Here is a 20627-nt window from a genome sequence, read left to right on the forward strand (position 1 = left end):
AAGGGTGGAAGAAAGTCTTTTCAGTGTAAACCTATTATGTGTTTTGAATTCTGAGCCATGTGTACTTACCCAAAAACTTAAACTGGGGGGGAAAAAGCAGGTGGGGGGTACTAACTCGGGCCATCTAATCAGACAAGGGGAAGAAGCAGCTGGAACAGTGCAGTGCACAGGCAGCAGAGCTGGGCTCGACACCCGCCCCGCAGAGCAGCTACAGACATCAGAGAAGCTAAGATCCCCCGAGCCTCGGCTTCTTCCCCTGGAAGAACGGGGGCATCCCCAATGCACAGGGCTGAAAAGTAGAATAAGGTAACGTCACAAGCTCTTGGGAAGTGTCTGTGGAATGGAGGAGTGAGAGCATGAGCACGCACTGGCTACGTGGGATGGTCTCAGATGCATGGACACATGTTACACAGAAAAGGGTTTCCCGTGAACTGGGACTGTTTCAGCACTCCCTTTCCAGGAAAACGGGCATCCTCATGGCCTGTCCACCCCACGCAGAACCAAACAACTGTGTCCTCGGGGACACAGGAACTTTTCGGTTCTTGCAAAGGCTCAGAAGTACAGTCCGATCCCTCGTCAAGACAAGTTTCATTTACGCCCAAGTGCTGAAACTCAGGGAGAGTTCTTTTTCCTCCTTCAAAAGTTTCCACTGGTACAAACTTCAGAGGAGAAAAAAGTGGAAAAATTCCCAGGCCAGGGGCTAATCTACCAGAAAAAAGCCACGAAATGGGCACTGAAATATTGTTTGTACTCATGTCTTTTCAAGAAAGCCAAGTTCTGTTTTCAACTTTCAGAACCAAGGTTTGTTTTCAGACAAAGACCTCCAGGTCAAGACTTCAAATGGGAACAGACTCTTTTTCTGACAGTCATAAGCAAGCACACAGGAATACAAAAGAGTTAGATCACAGGAAAACTGACAGTCCTAACACTGGGCAGCCACAGAAGCCTCGACAAGACAATGATGATAATTGTCATGCGTTCACTGTGTGTGCAGCTTTTCATCTGTCATCTCATTTTAATCCACACAAATAACCCTGTGACACAGGGATTCTCACTCTGCAAGCCAGCTCAGAGAGCAGAGCGACCTGCCTAAAGTTACAGGAGTTGGTTGGTAACAGTAGGATTCAGTTCCAAAGCCATCCCACTGCCTGTTTCTAAATAATTATTCAAAGGCAATTGGGACAGCAGATCAGAATTCTGAATTTCAAGAGCATAAAAGACTTCTTTAAAAGTTAATCAAGTGGCCCCATATAGGCGCCAGTTTGAGCCCCAGCTGCTCCACTTCTGATCCAACTCTGCTATGGCCTGGGAAAGCAGTAGAAGATGGCCCAAGTCCTTGGGCCCCTGCGCCCATGTGGGAGACCTGAAGGAAGCTCTTGGCTTCAGATCGGCACAGCTCTAGCTGTTGTGGGCATCTGGGGAGTGAACCAGCAAATCTAAGACCTTTCTCTCTCTCTCTCTCTCTCTCTCTCTCTGCCTCTGCCTCTCTGTAACTCTACCTTTCAAAGAAGTAAATAAATCTTTATATGGCTCACTAGGCTAAGCCTCTGCCTGCAGCACCGGCTCCCCGGGTTCTAGTCCCAGTTGGGGCACCAGTTCTGTCCTGGTTGCTCCAATTCCAGTCCAGCTCTCTGCTGTGCCTGGGAAGGCAGTGGAGGGTGGCCCAAGTCCTTGGGCCCTGCACCCACGTGGGAGACCAGGAGAAAGCGCCTGGCTCCTGGCTTCGGATCGGCGCAGCATGCCAGCCATGGTGGCCATTTAGGGGGTGAACCAATGGAAGGAAGACCTTTCACTCTGTCTCTCTCTCTTTCATTGTCTAACTCTGCCTGTCAAAAAATAAATAAATAAATAAATAAATCCTTATTTAAAAAGTCAATCATGTACCTCCTGGCTTAGTATTAAGGTCATCCTTGTATCCTTATGCTCCTCATACTCAGTGCAAACTAAGTGAAAGCAGGTCTAACCAATCGCACTAAATCTGAGAACAAATACTAATCAAATTTCTGCTTGGGACGTCTATAGGAAAAGACACAGGGGCAGCAGTGAGAAGTGGGCTACTCACAGTTTTGTAGATGTGCTCCGTGGGGCCATCAAATGCTTGCTGCATTCTTTCCTCGAGGAAATAGATGCGGAGTTTTAGGTTAAAGTTTTCTTTCTTCAATTCAGTGATTTGCTGGAAAACAAGCACAGAAGTGACGTTTAAGTGAACAACAACAACAACAACAAAGTAGAGGGTCCAACAGGCAGGACCTAGATGAATGCCCGCAGCTTCCCAGGACACCAGATGGATTCAGGTGTTCAACCCTGCAGGGGGCACTTACCTTTGCCACAACTGCACCACTCCAGAAGAATCAAGCAGTTACTGACTCACTCACCAGACTCGGGACAATTTCAGCATCAAAATGAATGACGACAGGAATGAATAATGAACGAAGAAAGAACCCACGAGTTCACACTGATAGCAAGTGACCAAGTAAAGAAAGAAAAGGAAAGGAAGAGGAAAATTGCTGCTTTACCAAAAATTTAAAAATAAAGTTAATAAACCTAGAAGAGTAATGGAAGAGAAAATCCCCATTCCACAGTCTCTGCATCACAACTATCTGAGCAAGACTCATCAATACTGACAGCATTACACGAAAACCACGGGAGAACCTCTGTTCACGGCTGCAAGATATCACACCACAGCTTCCTAATTACAAAGGAAAAGGCAGCTTTACAATGTGGAGAACTTGCAAATACCACAGTCATCATGGAATACACTGTTATCCCCACTGACGGAAGCCAAGGGCTTCCTGAAAGTAATCTGACATAAATCCTACAGGGGACACCACTCCACCTGAAGAGCTGCTGTCCACAACTGTTAGCCTGTGGCTGGTCAAGAGGACTCAATCAGACAAATTTAGATTGAAAGGCATTCCACACCACAACAAGGCCTGAACTATTCAAAAATCTTAATGAAAATCTTAAGGCAAAAATAGTCAACTAAATGGAGGTTAAAGGGCCTGACCACTAAGTGCAATGGAATCTCAAATAAAAAATAATAATAATTCTCCATGACAATTGGGGAAAATTTGAATAACAAAGTTATATTAGATTACAACACTGCAATTGTGACCTGCTGAAGAACTTAAGGGTGCTCTGTTAGGATAAATGCAATGACCGTAATGAGTGGGGAGGGAGGGGAACAGAGATCAAGCTAATGTAGAAAAATATGAGTTGGAGAATCTAGAAGAAGAGTGCATGGATGTTTGTTGTACTGTTTTGCAACGTTTCCACAGGTTTCAAATTTGTGAAAATAAAAAAGTGGATGGGTAACAGGCATATTAGAGAACTGACAATTACTGGGAACCGACTACATAACCAAGCACTGAGCTAGATCATGAACCCATACATCTGGGTCCCTAGAACAACACCGCTACACCCAGGGTAGAGACCCAAGATTCCTGTCTTGCTGCCTGACTCCAGGGACCAGACTCTGCCCTCGGGCCTATGGAAAATACCCAGTGTTTTGTTTGGCTTCATCAAGCAAGCTTTTCTGAGCAGGATAACCTAACACCACGAACAGATGCTGCCTACACACTAAAGCACTCTCCTAACACATGTTTCAAAACCTCAATGTTTTTCAAAATCCTACCACCATCCCCCACAAGTTCTCTTTGCTTCACATATCTTTGAGTCTCTGCCTTGTGAAAAGACGACTGCCCCTCCTCAGCACCACTGCAAAGAGAATGACAGAGGCACAGTCTAGGGAGGATCTTAAATGAGTCCAGGCGATGGTTACCCTGGGGAGGGAAAGTGGACAGTGTTTGGGAGGAGCCACGAAATGTTCCATGTCTTGTTCCTGGTCAAAGCTCCGGAGTTCATTCTTTCTTATTAAATTCATTAGAGCATTCACACATGATTTTTTTGTGTACGGTATATGCCAATTTTAAGAGCTTTTAAAATCAAACAGTCCATGTTTAATTTAAATTCTTAAAAGTCAACTGGTCCACAGAGTATGCCTGCCCACTCAATGAAATATCTTGGACTCATAAAAAAAAAAGAAACCATTTTGTGTACTCATAGGAAATTATCTCTAAGAGGAACTGTTAAATTAAAACACTGTGGTTCAGAACATTATCTAAGGCTGGTTATCATCCTAGCAAAGGGCAAGGGAGGGGGAAAGGGTGGAAAAACGGGCGATGCTGGACAAAGGGTCCAAAGTTTCAGCTGGAAAGAATAAGCTTCGGGGATCCACTGCACTGAGTGATGACCATAATAAATACTGATAGTTCAGAGAGGGCAGGGCCTAGGAACACATGCTCATGTGCTTGGTGTCACGGTATGCCTCAGAAAGTATGCGGCATACCTGCTTTCCCTTCTGAAATGTGCACCGTATAAATTTTCTAATAAAAAGATAAAATAAATTTAAAGTAGTAATTGAGGAATGCGTCCTTTAAGGCTATTTGAATTGTGAAGACACGGTGTGTCATGCATCTGTCATTCCCTTTCTGTTCTCAAAGTCACCACCAGGCAAGCTCAGTCTTCAGTGGTAAGACAGAAAGACCAGAGACCTCAGAAACAACAGTAAGTTTGATTTTAACACTTTCTCTCAAGTGCAATCCTAGAACTGCTACCTCTTTGAGGCTGTTTCTTCTGCTACTTAAAAAAAAAAAAAAAAGATAATAGAACTAATCTTAAAGGTTCTTATGAAAGGAAATAAATTGACTCAACTGTAACAGGATAAAAAATTGAGTGATTAAGATGTCTGCAATACATACAACTATGCTGCAAGACTTAAGGATGGCCAGTCTTCAAATGAGTAGGAACAGGAGCCAGCGTTGTGACGTAGCAGGTAAAGCTGCAGCCTGCAGTGCCAGCATCCCGTATGGGTGCCAGTTCCAGGCCCGGCTGCTCTGCATTTCAAATAAATAAATAAATCTTTTAAAAAAAATGAATGAGAAGATAGAAAATTCCAGCAAAGAAACAAAAAATATAAAAACACACACAGAAATTTTAAAACTGAAAAGTACAAGTAGACTAGATAAGCTCAAAACATGGAGTGAACTTAAAGAGAAAGCAGTAAGGGCAGGCACTTGGTACAGTGGTTAGGATGCCAGCTGGACACCCGCATCCTCCATGCCTGGGTCCAAGCCCCGGCTCTGCTCCTATTTCTAGTTCTCTGCTGAGCGCACATCCTGGAGGGAGAAGATGATGCTCACACGGTCGGATTCCTGCCACCCACATGGAAGAACTAGATTGAGTTCCAGCTCCTGACTTTAGCCTCAGCCTGGCCCTAGCCACTGAGGGCATATGGGGACTGAACCAGCAAATGGGAGCTCTCACTCTTTCTCTGCCTCTCAAATAAGTAAATAAACAAATAATTACAAACAAACAAACAAGGAAAATTACAGAGGCCAGAAGAAGTGAAACATAATCATTAACTGCCGAAAGAAACTGCTGCACTAGAAGTCTGTATCCACTAAAGTCATTCTTGAGGAACAAAAGTAAAATACAGACACTCTCAAATAAAGGGGAAGTAAATGAACTCATGCCAACAGACCCTCTCAAAGAAATGATAAAGGAAGCTCCAGAAACCAAAGGGAAATGATACCAGAGGGAAACGTGAAACTTCGGAAATGAAGGAAGAGAAAACCTCACGGTAAACATTGAGATCACTAGACGAGCAATTCAACTGAAAAATCCACAATTCTTTAAAACAGGGATCACAGTTGAAAGCAAAGTTGTAACACAGCCTGGTCAAGTTTTAATCTACATTGATAACATGCATATTTAAAGATACCGATGGTAACATTTTTATATTTTACTTATGGTGAAGTAAAAAGTTAAACACATACCTACAATAATCTCTAAAGCAATCACAAAATGCTTTTCATATTTTTTAAAATAACCTATACAAAGAGATATGCTCAAAAACAAATAAATTTATTAAAATAATTCAAATAATCCAAGAGAGGTTTGAAAGGGGAAGGAGAAGAATGGAAAGCGGAAGAAAAAATAGAAAATAAGTAAGAAAATGGTGGGTCTAAATCAAACGCTTTGATATACGTTAAATGTAAATGGAAAAATACACAAAATACAATGAATTTTTAAAAAGCCAACTATAGATCTGGTGCTGTGGCATAGTAGGCTAAGCCTCTGCCTGTGGTGCCAGCATCCCATATGGATACCAGTTCATGTCCTGGCTGCTCCTCTTCTGATCCAGATCTCTGTTTATGGCCTGGGAAAGCAGTAGAAGATAGTCCAAGTGCTTGGGCCTCTGCACCCATGTGGGAGATCTGGAAGAAGCTCCTGGCTCCTGGCTTCAGATTAGCCTAGCTCCAGCCATTGAAGCCATTTGGGGAATGAAACAGTGGATGGAAGATTCCTCTCTCTGTCTGTAACTTCATCTCTCAAATAAATAAATAAAATCTTTTTTAAAAAGTTTAGGGGCTGGCGCTGTGGCATAGTGGGTAAAGCCACCACCTCTAGTGCTGGCATCCTTTATGGGCACTGGTTCGAGTCCTGGCTGCTCAATCCAGCTCTCTAATATGGCCTGGGAATGCAGTAGAAGATGGCCAAGTCCTTGGGCCCCTGCACCCTCATGGGAGACCCGGAAGAAGCTCCTGGCTCCTGGCTTCAGATCGGTGCAGCTCCAGCTGTTGTGGCCAATTGGGGAGTGAACCAGCAGATAGAAGATCGATCGATCGATCGATCTCTCTCTCTCTCTCTCTGCCTCTCCTTCTCTAACTCTGACTTTCAAATAAATGAATAAATCTTTTTTAAAAAGTTTAAAAAATAAAAAACAACTAAATGCTACATATAAGAAACTCACTTTAAATATAAGAGGTTCGGTAAGAGTAAAAGAATAGAAAAAGATATACCATGTAAACACTAGTTAAAAGAAAGCTAGGGGCTATTAATACCAGAAACTATAAGCTCTAGAGCAAAAAAAAAAAAATCAGGGATAAAGAAAAATATCACATAGTGATGAAAATAACATAACAAACCTAATGTGTATATACACCTAAAATTATATCTTCAGACTCCTAAAGTAAAAGCTGACAGAACTAAAAGGAGAAATGTGCAAGTCTACAATAATAGTTGGAGACATCAACACTCCTCTCTCCTTAGTCTACAGAAAAAGTAGACCAAAATCAACAAGAAAACAGAAGGACTGAACAACACCATCAAGCAACAGGGCCTAATTTACAGCCACACAACGCTCTACCCAATAACTCAAGTCAGCAAGGAACATTCACCAAGATATCCTGGGTCATAAAACAAACCTTAACAAATCCAGAGGAACTAAGACCACACTATGTTCTCCAGCCATTGTGGAACTAATCCAAAAATCAGTAACAGAAAGAAAACTGAAAATCCCCAAATATGCTGACATGAAATAACACATTTCTAAACAAAGAGGAAGTTTCAAGGGAAATTAGGAGACATTTTGAATTAAACGAGATTGAAAATACAATAAATCTAAATCTGCAGGATGCAGTTAAGTCAATGCCTAGGGGGAAATTTATACTAACAAATGGTTTGCAAAAGAAGAAAGGTCTCAAATCAACCATCTAAGATTCCATCTCAAGAAACCAGAAGAGCAAAATAAATCCAAAACAAGGAGAACGAGGGATATAAAAAACATAAGGGTAGAAATCAATGAAATAGAAAAGAGAAAAATCAATTTTAAAAGTTGGTTCTTTCAAATGATCAATGAAATTGATATACCTCTGGCAAGACTGGCAAAGAAAAACAAACACAAACTACCAGTCTAAGAATAAAAGAGGGTATATCAGTAAAGATCCCGTGGCAACTCAAAGGGCAAGGGAATAATGCATACGACTCTCTGCATATAAGCTGAGCAACTCAGACTAGCCCAAGGGAGAATGGATAAAGAGCGCACATCCACATGATGGGCAGTACCCAGCAACTGGGACACACACGACATGAATGAATGCAGACACTACACTGAGAGGAGAGCGCAAGAGCACATGACTCTATGATTCCATTTCTATGACATTCCGGGAAAAGCAAAATTACAGGCATGGAAAACAGTGCAGCAGCTGCCAGAGGTTTGAGGCAAAGAGAAGGGTTGACCACAAAGAGGCAACACAGGGGAATCTTGTGGTACATTCTGGTCGTGATGATGGTTACATGAACCTAGAACTGCACACTTGTATTTTAAACATCATATACTTGTGGCTGACAGTCATTCTAAAGGAGTAAACATTTGTCAAAATTTATCCAACAATTAAAAGGAGTGAATTTAATTTTATGTAAATTATGCCTCAATAAAGTTGATTTTAAAAACTAAAATGGAAGATAGCAAAATATGAATAGCTACACCCGGATGCTAATGCATTCTCATTGATTATTCTGTTCAACACTTAAAAAATAATTTAACAGCATATAATTTCTTTTTAATAAACACACTTTCAGAACTGAATACAAGAAAATGACAGGCCTATTCCACACTGAGTATATTTTCGAACTGTCTGCCTTAGCTCTCTTGTTAATACTTAAGGTTTCAATTTGGTGGCTAACAAGAAACAATTGGTAGGTTCATTAAAGCCGCCTTTTAAATATTTTAAGGAAACAGCACATAAAACATTCTTTCAAACAAAAAGTTCACCCTGCCAGATGCTTCCTATAAAGAGAAACCTTATTCTATTACTCAGCGACCAATAAAATATTTATGGAGGTTGCTTAGAATGTTCACATTGTAGACAATGCTAAAATTCTCAGCAACCTTTGAAAGAACATTTGTCCTATTTATAGATAAAGAAGCTTTTTAAGAAAAATAAAGCGAAAAAAAAAATATGCCTTCAGAAGGTCAGGCAAACGCCAAACAGGCCCAAATGAATAAAATGAAATACAAGCACCATCTTTTCCACAAAGGCCACTTCTCTGGTTCTCATCACTTCCCTAACAAAGTTTCCTCTGAGTGGCCACATAGAGCTGGCCTAAGGACCCCTTCTAAGTGCCCCCACCCTCCCTCTACTTTCCTTACCCCTCCAGTGACCCCACTGTGCCATATCAACTGGTCACTCGTCTTTGCACCCAACCCATGTCTGAGAGCCTGGGAGCTGTATGGGTCCCATATGTTCTAGCCTGAAACACAAAAACAGTTACAAAAGAGCCAGTGCTGGCTAGAAGGGCAGATGCGTTGAAGACTGTGAGGCACTGAGATTTAATGGGAGCCCCGTGAGCTTCAGAGTCAGACAAATCTGTTTCACATCACTCCCCTGCCTGAGCACCCCAATACTTTTTTCCCATCATTCTCAGACTACAAACTCCCGCCCACAGCCACGAAGTGCTATTGGACCTGGCCCCTGCCACCACTCCCAGCCTCATCAGGGATCTTCTTCTCCATGGTCTACAACGTACCAGCCTCACTGGCCTCTTTCTGGTTCTAACCCCTTGTCTGCCTGCAAATTTCCCCCAGGGCACTTGCCAGAGTAGCTGTGTCTCATCCCTTCCACCTCAGCTTGGTCACCAGGCCACCAAAAGTCATGTAGGATTCCCTAACCCAGCATAATGTGGTCCCCAACTCTAAGAACCCCCCACCAAGTCACTCTCTAACACACAGCTCTTCTTAATTTTTAATTATTATTTATTTAAAAGGCATTTTAAATAAATATATAAATATTATTTACTTAAAAGAGAAACACAGAGAAACAGATCTTCCATCCACTGCTTCACTCCCCAAGTGATCACAATGGCCAGGGATGGGCTGAGACAACTCAGGACCTCAGAATTCAATCTACTTTAATGAGTGTTTTTCTTGTATGTACTTTTCCCTATAAGAAAAACAAGCTCAAGGGAAAACACACACACATAAAACTTGAAGTGGAAGAACCAAAAACAACCTATCATACACTGGGAATAAACAGCCTAAAATATAAAACTCCCTCAACATGACTTAGAACCGTCACGGGCAGAAGCACTCACGCAGGGCTGTACCCTCTGCAGTTTGGTCCTGGGCAGCCAAGCGTCACTGTGGAACTGTAGCCATCTGAAGTGGGAAGAGCCCACCATGACCATGGGGTGGTGCTCTCTGAAGCTGGACAGGGCTGCTCTCAGCGCAGGAAAGATCTGGCAAGAGCCCTGGCCAGTCCCTCTGGCTTTCTCCGACCCCCACACCCCATCAGCAGCCTTGCCTGGCCACTAGAGGGGACGGAAATCCAAAACCAACAACATAAAAAAGGCACCAGTGCAACTCCCACTGGCCCACTCAACTGAAATTAGAGCAAAGTGATCAGTGGCTGCAGGAGCCGCCGAAGCCCGTCTGCCCAGACCACCCTTCTCTCCGGGACCTTGGGGGCTGAGAGCACGGGCTCTGGGGTCAGTGAGGCCCACTACACACCCCAGGCTTGAGAGTCGTGTGACCTTGGGAGAATTATTTAACAGCCTTGGGCCACCAGCTGGCATATCTGTAAAATGAGGATAAAATCAGTGACAGCACAGGAGTGTTGTGACAACTGGATGAGCCGGCGCACCTGGCAGGGCCTGGCACCTGGCACGCAGTAAGCACAGGATGGCTTTAAAAAGTCCTTCAAAAGGGAATCCGTTTCTCACTCAAGCCCTCCATAAGCAGATCTTTGGGCCACCACTAGTTTTTTTTAGCCTCTTTCAAAGTAGAAAAACTGTTAGAATCACTGAGACATAGCAAAAAGCATGAACTCTTGCTACCCACAGTTGCTGTCTGGCAAACAACACTGCACGTAAGAGAATTCTGCCAGCAGCCACTAAGTGAGGCAGGAAGGGGAGTGGGACCCTTCGGAATCCGTTTCTGATGCCAGGACTCTCCCTGGTGTCTTCAAATCCCCAAGAAAACTCTTACTGGGGAAATATCTACTCATTAGCAAACAATACTGCAGCAGTAACAGAATTCTAAAACCAAACCCCAAACACTTGGAATGCAGCCACCTTATGAAATCAACTCTTTTAAACTCTTTTTTAGCTTCTGTGCATGAATATAAGTGGGTGATTTTTTTGCATAATTTGAAGTGAGTTAAATTCCATGGCTTTCACTTAATATTAAATCTTACGTATTTTTTCATGTTGTTGCAAAATTACACATCATTATCACTGAATTCCACTGAACTGCGTCCCGGCCAATTATCTGACCATCTCTCTACTGAGCATTCCTGCACGCGGGGCGCTGCAGTGGAACGGGCACAAGCTTCCCACCCAGGGAGCTCAGGCTTGAATGTGCCTTCCTCCAGGCTCCCGAACACGTCAGCTCGTGGGCAAGTCACTTAATCTCCCCCAGCCTCAGCTTCTTCACTGGTGGAATGCCTTCAACACAAGCTCGCTGCAAGAAGTCAGAGGTAACTGATGTAAAACATAATTTCCCTTGTTCCCCATTTGTCACAATTACACTCAGTGTGGCAACAAATACCTTCATGAGTGGAGCTTCTTCCTGCCATTGGGCTGTTTCCCTAGGATAAATCTGCCCAAAATGGATTACTGGGCTCAAGAGCAATTTCATTTTTATGACTATCAAAATCTCTTTCCAAATGGCTTTCAAAAAGATTGTAAAAATTTACACTGCCCAGCCGGCCATCTGGCCAGGCTTTTGGAGGGCACAGACAGGACATGCAGAGGTATGGGAACGCAGAGGGTTCACTCACTGAGTGAGAAGCCCTCCTACTACACAAATGAAGCCCTGTACTTTTAACACTGACCAGACAGCGCCACCAGCCATAAGCTAAACTTGACTCCAAGTGCTCTGCACCAAGGCCTGAAGTGCAGAGATCTCCACCGGGAAAAACCACAGCACTCACCTGGTCCTCAACCACTTCCATGGCCCCGCACCCCACTTCCCACTCTCCGGCCTTGCGCTCCCACCCTCGGCCTCACCTGCCCTCCTCACTGCTTGCTCTCCCAAGACTCTGGCTCTGCACAGCCCCACCCTTGTGAGCAGCTCTCTGCTGCCCCTTTATTAACAACCATCACAGCAGCCCTCCCATTTGCTGAACACCTTGTAGACCAGGCACTGCCCTAGCACGTTACTGAATCCTCAACACCCCCTGAGATAAAGCAAATAAATTGTCAGGGTTAGTATCTCAAAAAGCTCACACACTCACACAACCAACAAATATCTGTTACGTGCCTACCATCTTGCTAAGTCCAGTGCTGAGTGACAATGAGTAGAGGAGACACATGTTAAGACAGTCGCAAGTGCCGTGGTAGGAAAGAGGGTGCTGAACGCTTCCCAAGAGAGAAGAGTGAGTTAGGGAAAGGAGTTAGGGACAGCCTCTCTAATGACGCTGCATTAAAGCTGAGGCAGAAGGCCCGAGCGCCTACCAATTTAAGGAAGGGGGCGAGAGTGTCCCAGGCAGAGGGAGAAGCATGGGTGACGGTCCTGACACCAGCAAAGCTGGGTGTGGTGGAGAAAGAGCAGCCTGCACGGCTGGGTGCAAGGCAGAGAGGAACACGCTGAGCTCGGAGAGACAGGGAGCTGCCGAGCACACAGAGCAGAGGGCCTCGTAGGCCACAGCAAGAAGTTCAGGATTTCTTAGTTTTTCTTTTAAACATTTCTGGGTTTTTTTGTTTGTTTTTTGTTTTTAAGATTTATTTTATTTACTTGAAAGTTAGAGTTACAGAGAGAGGTAGAGACGGGACGCGCGGGGGGTGGGGTGTCTTCCATCTACTGGTTTACTACCAAAATGGGTGCAACAGCAGGAGCTAAGCTGATCCAAAGCCAGGAGCTTACAGCTTCTTCTGGGTCTCCCACGTGGGTGCAGGGGCCCAAGGACTGGGCCATCTTCCACTGCTTTCCCAGGCACGTTAGCAGGGAGCTGGATCGGAAGTGGAGCAGCCGAGACTCAACACAGCGCCCACATGGTATGCCAGTGCTGCTAGCCAGGGCTTTATCCCGCTGCACCACATTCCCAGCCCCGAAGTTCAGGATTTCATTCCAAGGTCAAAGAAACATCACAGAAACACCAGCAGAAGCTGAAAACTGATGAGCAGAAATCCGGAGGCAGTCGCTGTGGTAGAAAAGACTCTTCAGATTCAAGGGGACACAGCATTTACTGAGTACCCACTATGTGCCAGGCATCATGCTGGGTACTTTCCACAGCCCAGCTCATCAAATCCTCCTAACAAGTATGAATGAAATTCGTAACAAGTAGGAATGAAAGACCACAGTAGCCTCACTTTACACAAGAGTTCTGGACACGACCCACTCAAGGCCAGTCAGTAAGTGGCAGGGTCCAACCTAAAACCCTACTCTCATCACTGTCAAGTCCATGTTGCATCCCCACACTGTGCTGCTCCTGAGAGCTTCAGATGGGAGAAACAGGGCCAGGGTACAGGTGAGGGAGCAGCTCTCTGAGAATAAGCAGCTCACAACACGGATACTGCAGAGCCAGTCTCCCAGTCAAACCAGATAAAACACTCCAGTGTGACCAACTGCCTCAGCTGAGACCAGGATTTTTCAACAGGAAGGAATAAGGACCTCAATACAAAAATGCAGCACCTGCAGCAAGGGACAGGGACGAACAGAGACTCAGGTGGGACTCGAGTGGGGATATTTTTTCAACCACACTAAGTTTTCTCAATTCCTTAACTGATCCTACTCTATAGGACCTGCTGTTTGTTGCATGTAAATTTATACTTAAAACTCTGGGGGCTGCCGGGGTGGTGTAGCAGGTAGTTGCCACCTGCAGTGCTGGCATCCCATATGGGTGCCGGTTAGAGTCCTGGCTACTCCACTTCCAATCCAGCTCTCTACTATGGCCTGGGAAAGCAGTAGAAGATGGCCCAAGTGCTTGGGCCTCTGCACCCACGTGGGAGACCCAAAGGAAGCACCTGGGGAGGGAACCAGAGGACTGAAGACCTTTATTTCTCTCTCTCTCTCTTTCTCTCTCTCTGCCTCTTCTCTCTCTCTGTAACTCTTTCAAATAAATAAATAAATACCTCTGACATGTAAAAATTCCATTTCTAGGAATTTCACCCTAAAAAAATCATATAACTAAAATGATGCATGTACAAAGATATTCATTAAAACTCTGTGGGTTTTTAATATTTGTTTATCTGAGAGGCCGGCACTGTGGTATAGTAGACTAAGCCTCAGCCTGTGGCACCAGCATCCCAAATGGGCACCGATTCATGTCCTGGCTGCTCCTCTTCTGATCCAGCTCTCTGCTTATGGCCTGGGAAAGCAGTAGTAGAAGATGGCCCAAGTGCTTGGGCCCTTGCACCCGCATAGGAGACCCAGAAGAAGCTCCTGGCTCCTGGCTTCAGATCCACTCAGCTCTCGCTGTTGTGGCCATTTGAGAAGTGAACCAGCGGATGGAAGACCCTTCTCTCTGTCTCTCCCTCTCTCTGTCTCTCAAATAAATAAAATAAAATCTCTTTAAAAAAAAAAAAAAGATTTATTTGAGAGGCAGAGTTAAAGAGAGCGGAGGGGGGAGGGGGAGAGGGGGAGAGGGAGAGAGGGAGAGAGAGAGAGAGGACAAAGGAGATGTTCCATCTGCTGATTCACTCCCCAAATGGCCGCACTGGCCAGGGCTGGGCCAAGCTGAACTCCATCCCAGTCTCCCAAGCACTTGGGCCATCATCCATTGCTTTCCCAGGCACATTAGCATGGAGCTGGATCGGAACTGGAGCAGCCAGGACTCACACTGGCGCCCATATGGGATACCAGCATCACAGGCAGCAGCTTAACCTACTGCACCACCATGCCAGCCACCAGTTTTGGTGTTAACACGGAGAAATTGGGAACAAGGTGCACTGTTCCACAGTCAGAGATTATATAAATGATGATTCACTGAGCACTGCCCTCCTTCAGTGTTAACAGAGAGGGAAAGCCATCCGCAGCACTCCCTGTCAAGTCAGAGCCAAACTCTTCCACATCCTGATCAGGACAGCCACCTGGCCTGGATGCGCCATACTCCATTCAGGGTCTTCCATGCTCACTCAAAAAAAAAAAAAAAAAAAAAAAAAGTGTAGAGGGAAGATTTTAGTATTCAGAAGAAATTGCAGAGATATGCACCAGCCATTACACACACTGCCTCCCTGGCCTCCTGTGGCCTGTGACATCACCTAACAACCAACAAGACAGTCTGGCTTACAAACAGCAGGCCACACAGGGGACAATGCCCTCAGTTAATGAGGACAGAGATGTGGGTTACCAGTTTAGAGACCCAGAGGAAGCACATGGTCTTCACATGTCACAGGCACAGCATGGTGGCAGGCCACAGAAAGGCCTTCTCAGGCCAGAAGACCTGGGTTCAAAGCCTGAGTAAGTCCCCAGCCCTGTGTAGGCAGCCGGGCCACCAAGTATCAGGTAAAGGGTAGGAGAGATCTGACACTCAGACTTATTCCACACCCTCAGCTCTGCCTTTGTCCCTCTGCTCAAACCACCGCAGCAGCTTTGCCTCTCGCCCCTGCCCACCGGCCTCACTCCCCGCCATATCCTCTCCCGGCAGAAGCCAGCCTGGGTGATCTTCTGGAAGCACAACATGGGGCGTTTTCCTCCCCAGATTAAAATTCATCACTGCTTCTCTTTCATCTTGGAGGCAAAAACCAAGCAAGACAGCAACATTTACGAACCTGCACAACCTGCAGGATCTGACCCCTGCTTGCTTCAACAGTCTCACTCCCCTCAGGACCCCTCCAGAGCCGCATTCCAGCCAAAGGGAATACAGCTTCCTGACCTCAGCACATGCTGTCACACCTCTCTCCGCATTACGCATGTGAGCCCTTATGCCGGGGACACTCTCCAGGCTGTCCACCTTGGCAACCCCACCTGTTCCTGATGACCCAACTCAGGCAACACCTCCTCCGGGGGGGCCGTCCTGAATCCTCCTGTCAGGTTCAGAGCTCCCACTCCCTGGCCCTACATGTCCATACCTCACACTGCATTCTCTTCCTATCTCTTCCCAATTAAACTGTGAGACTCTAGACAGACAGACTGACCTCCTCTTAACCCACTGCAAACTCCAAACCCCTAGAGAACAGCCTGGCAAGGGGGCATGTGTTTGAAAGTGTTTACTGAATGGAGGAACTCTGAGTAGAGGGAGTTATGTCTGGCAAGACCCTGGCTAAATGCAACTCCTGATGCTCAGATCCCAGTCAGCCGAGACTAGCACAGGAGGAACCATGAGCTCTCCCTTCAAATCCTGAGGACTCTGCCCCTTGTTTGATATGCACGCTGCTTCTAGAATTCGCTACAGATGCCAAGGGCACTTCCTGTGATCATCCCACAGAAGGTTCAGACCACTACAGACCTCACTTCACAGCTTGGGCCAAATGAAAAATTCCAGTGACTTCTAAAGACCTGAAAGGGAGACACTGAGAACAGTGCGGCCATTTCAATTTCAGCTCAGAATTTGCTCTTGAAAATGCTACAATAAAAAATATTAATGCCATAAAAACCTAACAGCAGCCAAAGGACCACAGTCATAAAGAAAAAATATAAATCCTACAACATATTGGCACAGGTTCTCCCTCACCTTCAAGAAAAACAGGACTTAGGGCATCAAGAACACATCTGAGCAAGGGAAATTTGAATTGCATGGCAAGATCAAAAACATAATAAAAACAGTAACAAGTACAACACTAACAAGGAGAAGGAGAAATAGTTACACGGGGAAGGTACTCTGAGCTAGGCACACCTGCTTCCCATAATCTTCCTAACAGCTCTAGTAAGTAGCCCATTTTAAAGACCAGGAAGGAGCCAGCGCCGCCGCTCACTAGGCTAATCCTCCGCCTAGCGGCGCCAGCACACCAGGTTCTAGTCCCGGTCGGGGTGCCGGATTCTGTCCCGGTTGCCCCTCTTCCAGGCCAGCCCTCTGCTGTGGCCAGGGAATGCAGTGGAGGATGGCCCAGGTTCTTGGGCCCTGCACCCCATGGGAGACCAGGAAAAGCACCCGGCTCCTGGCTCCTGCCATTGGATCAGCGCAGTGCGCCGGCCAAGGCGGCCATTGGAGGGTGAACCAACGGCAAAAGGAAGACCTTTCTCTCTGTCTTTCTCTCTCACTGTCCACTCTGCCTGTCAAAAAAAAAAGACCAGGAAGGAGCTGGTAGCATAGCAGGTAAAGCTCCCACCTGCAATACTGGCATCCCATATGGGCACTGGTTCCAGACCCAGCTGCTCCACTTCCAATCCAGCTCTCTGTTAATGCACCTGCGAAAGCAGCGGAAGATGACCCAAGTGCTTGGGCCCTTGCACCCACGTGGGGACCAGGAAGAAGCCCTGGGCTCCTTCTTTTTGGCCTGGCCCAGCCCCAGCTGCCATTTGGGGAATGAACCAGCAAAGGGAAGAGCTCTCTGTCTCTCCCTCTCTGTAACTCTTCCCCAAAAATAAATTTAAAATAAAATAAAATAAAAAACCCAGAAGTAGAGGGAGGTTAAATGGTGACTGATCCAAGTTCACCCAGCAGAAGTAGACAAACATGCAGTCTGGCTCTACCAGCCAAGGTCCTGGGGCAACCAGGCTGCAAAACCACTCCTAGAGGCAGCCTGCCTGTCTTCCCACTTCTATTACAAGCTGGAGAAACTGAGGGCCAGGGGTGCCCCACGTTTCCCAGTTTCTCCTACAAAGAATAAAGCAGGCGGGATTCAATTCCAGGATTCCTTCTGATTCAGAAAGCACACACCAGAATGCGAAACCAAAATTCTAATATTCTGTTCAATTTTCTCATCTAGAAATAAAATTTAAAACTGCCCTTCAAAAATGAAATAACTCCTCATCTCACAGTGCTGTTCCGATATTAAAGTAATGTACATAAAGCGCTTAACACTTCAAGTGCCCAGCTCAATAAACAGTAGCTATTATTACTCTTATAATAAAACAGGAACAACCATTTAATAGTGGAGCGTATTTTAATTATACACGATATGGAATAATCAAATCTCATTCGTTTGAGGCCCCAGACCTCACAGCACAGATCGAGTTGTTCAGCTGGAATTATAACAACTCAAAGCTCAGAAATTACTTGTTTCCATTAGAGATCTGACAAGTCATTTCTTCAATTGGTCACTGGTGGTTTGCAGATAACTATTAGCAGTAATGAGTATTCTAAATTAAATTCAGAGACAGCCCCACTCTGCTCTGTAAAGACAACTGGGGAGACAGCGACGGGATGGTGGCGCGCCCTTCTCTTGTGTCCTCCGTCTTCTCTGTGATAAATACCTCCCGTGTCCTGCAGAGTATGGATTTCATTTGGTTACAAATGAAGAAGGCTCTAATTCTTCCCATGATGAATGAGCGCACTGCACAGGTAACTTGTTAAGGAGAACTGGAATTGGGAAAATGACGTTATTTTTCTGGGACTTGACAACAAATCCCCTCTGTTAACAAATGAAAGACACAATGCTGGCAGACACAGAGTGTGGAAGGCAAATCTGTCAGGGGATAATCCATTCTCAGACAAGTACACACGGTTCTGGGCACAGGCTACTCACATTTTTATTCAACAGCAACAAAGGTAGAGCCTATGCAATGCAAGGTGGGGGCACAACGCAGTGCAAAGAAAAATGGCGTTGGAATCATCAAACACCTGGATTTAAATCTCACCTCTAACACTTTACTACATGACTATACGGAGTCTTTCCTAGCCTTAAGATTCCTCTCTGTAAAATGGTGATAATGCTAAACACTTCGAGAGTTGCAGCATGGATTAAATGGGGGCCGATAAAAATGTGCCTTACACAAGGCCTTTGGCAAACATGAGCTCCCTCAGCTGTGCACCATGGTAGATCCGCACCTTCCAGGTAGCAGAAATGCACCAAAGCCCCCAAAGCTGAAGCTTGCTGATGTCGTCAGAACCCACAACTGGCCCTTGAACAGCAGGGCTCACTGTGTGTGTGAGCAACAGTGGCCACAACAGAGAGTGCCCACAACACGTGGCCCTTGTCCTGCCTCGGGCATCATTCAACTTAGACCATCTTCAAGAAGCACAGCTCTCTCCTGGGGCTGGCTGGACAGAGGCAGCAGCCGTGACCTGCTGGACAGTCACTCACACCTCCACTTACGTTTTCAAAGTCCTTCATGTTCCGTGCTCTGGTGGGAGACACCTTTTCTTCTGGCACCTTTGGAAGCACTGTGGAAAGTTGAAACAGACATAGGAAAATGTCAAGGCACGCAGATGGCCGATCACGCCGAAGAGGAAAAAACACAGAATAGCTTCCCCACTGTATCCTGCTGGGGCTTTCTGCCGGTTGTGATTTACGGCTCTGAGTCCAGGGAAAGCTCTAAGGCATTCATATTTCAAATATTCACAAATTAAACTCACCCCAACGTGTGTGAATGGGGACGAGTACAGAAAACACACGGGGCACGTGGCAAAGCAGACTGTCCCCACGTGTGCCTCCTCCGTGACAAAGTCATTTTGCTGAACAGGGTCTCATCTTCACATGTCGGTGAAGCAAACAAAGCTCGCCTGACTCACCTGACAGCAGGGCCTGGCAACCTCACCCTTAAAATGCCAGACAAGAAATAGCTGAGCTTTCACAGGCCATATGCAAAGCCCAAAATCCGTCACAACGACTCAAGACCCCTGCTGTAACACAAACACAGACAATCCCTACACAAAGTGGCTGAGTTCCAATAGAAGTTCACCTCCGAAAGCAGGTCTACGCAGGCGTGAAACTGCTGGGCCTGCTTCTGAGTGACAGGAAAGACTTCCAGTACCAAAAGCTTTCCACAGCCTCCTTCACTCTACAAACATTCATTACACTCCCTCTCTGCACCAAACACCATTCTGTTTGCTGTGAAACAATGGTGAAGGAAACGGTGATCTGCACCCCAGAGCTTCCTGTCCCAGTGGGCCAGACCGAGAGGTGAACGCATGTCACCAAGCTGTGCAGCGCACCTGGCGCTGCGTAGGTGTTGAGCAAATGAAAGAATTCGTTCTTCCTAAGGAGATGCACTGGGAGGCTGCTTTCTGCTCGGCACCTTTCTACGTGTGACTGCATCAGGAAACAAAACAAATGGAACCTGTACTCCAAAGGGAGCAGACAGATGGCAAGCAAATAATAGGGTAATTACGTGATATGTTAGCAGGAGGTAAATGCTACAGAGAAAAATAAAACGCATCAGGACAGCAGGGGTGGCGTGAGGACAGTAAGATGGTCAGGCAGGGGCTCACCAAGAAGGTGACATCTGGGGACTTGAAGAGAAAGGGACTGTTGCCTAGGGGTACAGTACCCCAGCTCCAGGGAGCAGCATGCACAGGGGGCCAGAGGAAGAGCCCAGGGGTCACTAGGCCGAGCAGAAAGGGAGCTCAGAGACACAGAGGGGCAGATTATGCATGGTCCTGAAGGCTCTTCAAGGGCCTGAGGAGCCGCTGGCACTCAAGGAGTAACATCGTCAGACTTAGCTTTCACAGGCTCCCTCTGGCTGCCCTGCTGAGAACACATGGAAGAGACTTTGGAGAGAAACAAGGAGACCAGTGAGGAGAATACTGGAAAATCAAGGCCAGGAAGCAGGTGTTTTGGGCCAGGGTGGCAGGAGTGCAAATCAGTGAGAACTGGTCTGATTCTGGATATTTTAAAAGGAACCAACAGGAACAAATGAAACGCAGCAGAATACATGATATTCCAAGAAGAAAGCGCACCTAAGTTGGCCGTGAGCTTTGTGGTGCTCTTACAGAGGCAGCAGGCAGATGAGAGGGACAAAAGGC

The 20627-nt window shown here is 46.0% G+C and overlaps 1 protein-coding gene across 1 annotated transcript in view; it reads right to left on the reverse strand.

Annotated features, from left to right (window-relative positions):
* Window positions 1-20627, reverse strand: part of CDK5RAP2 (CDK5 regulatory subunit associated protein 2) — a 207464-nt gene that overhangs the window by 169679 nt on the left and 17158 nt on the right. The window contains exons 3-4 of the mRNA XM_017350098.3: window positions 18979-19046; window positions 2063-2173 (exon numbers count right to left, since the gene is read on the reverse strand). Coding sequence (XP_017205587.3) covers window positions 2063-2173; window positions 18979-19046 — 179 coding nt within the window. The remainder of the gene's footprint in view (window positions 1-2062; window positions 2174-18978; window positions 19047-20627) is intronic.

The sequence above is a fragment of the Oryctolagus cuniculus genome, chromosome 1 (genome assembly GCF_964237555.1).
Source record: "Oryctolagus cuniculus chromosome 1, mOryCun1.1, whole genome shotgun sequence".
Classification (NCBI taxonomy): Eukaryota; Metazoa; Chordata; class Mammalia; order Lagomorpha; family Leporidae; genus Oryctolagus; species Oryctolagus cuniculus.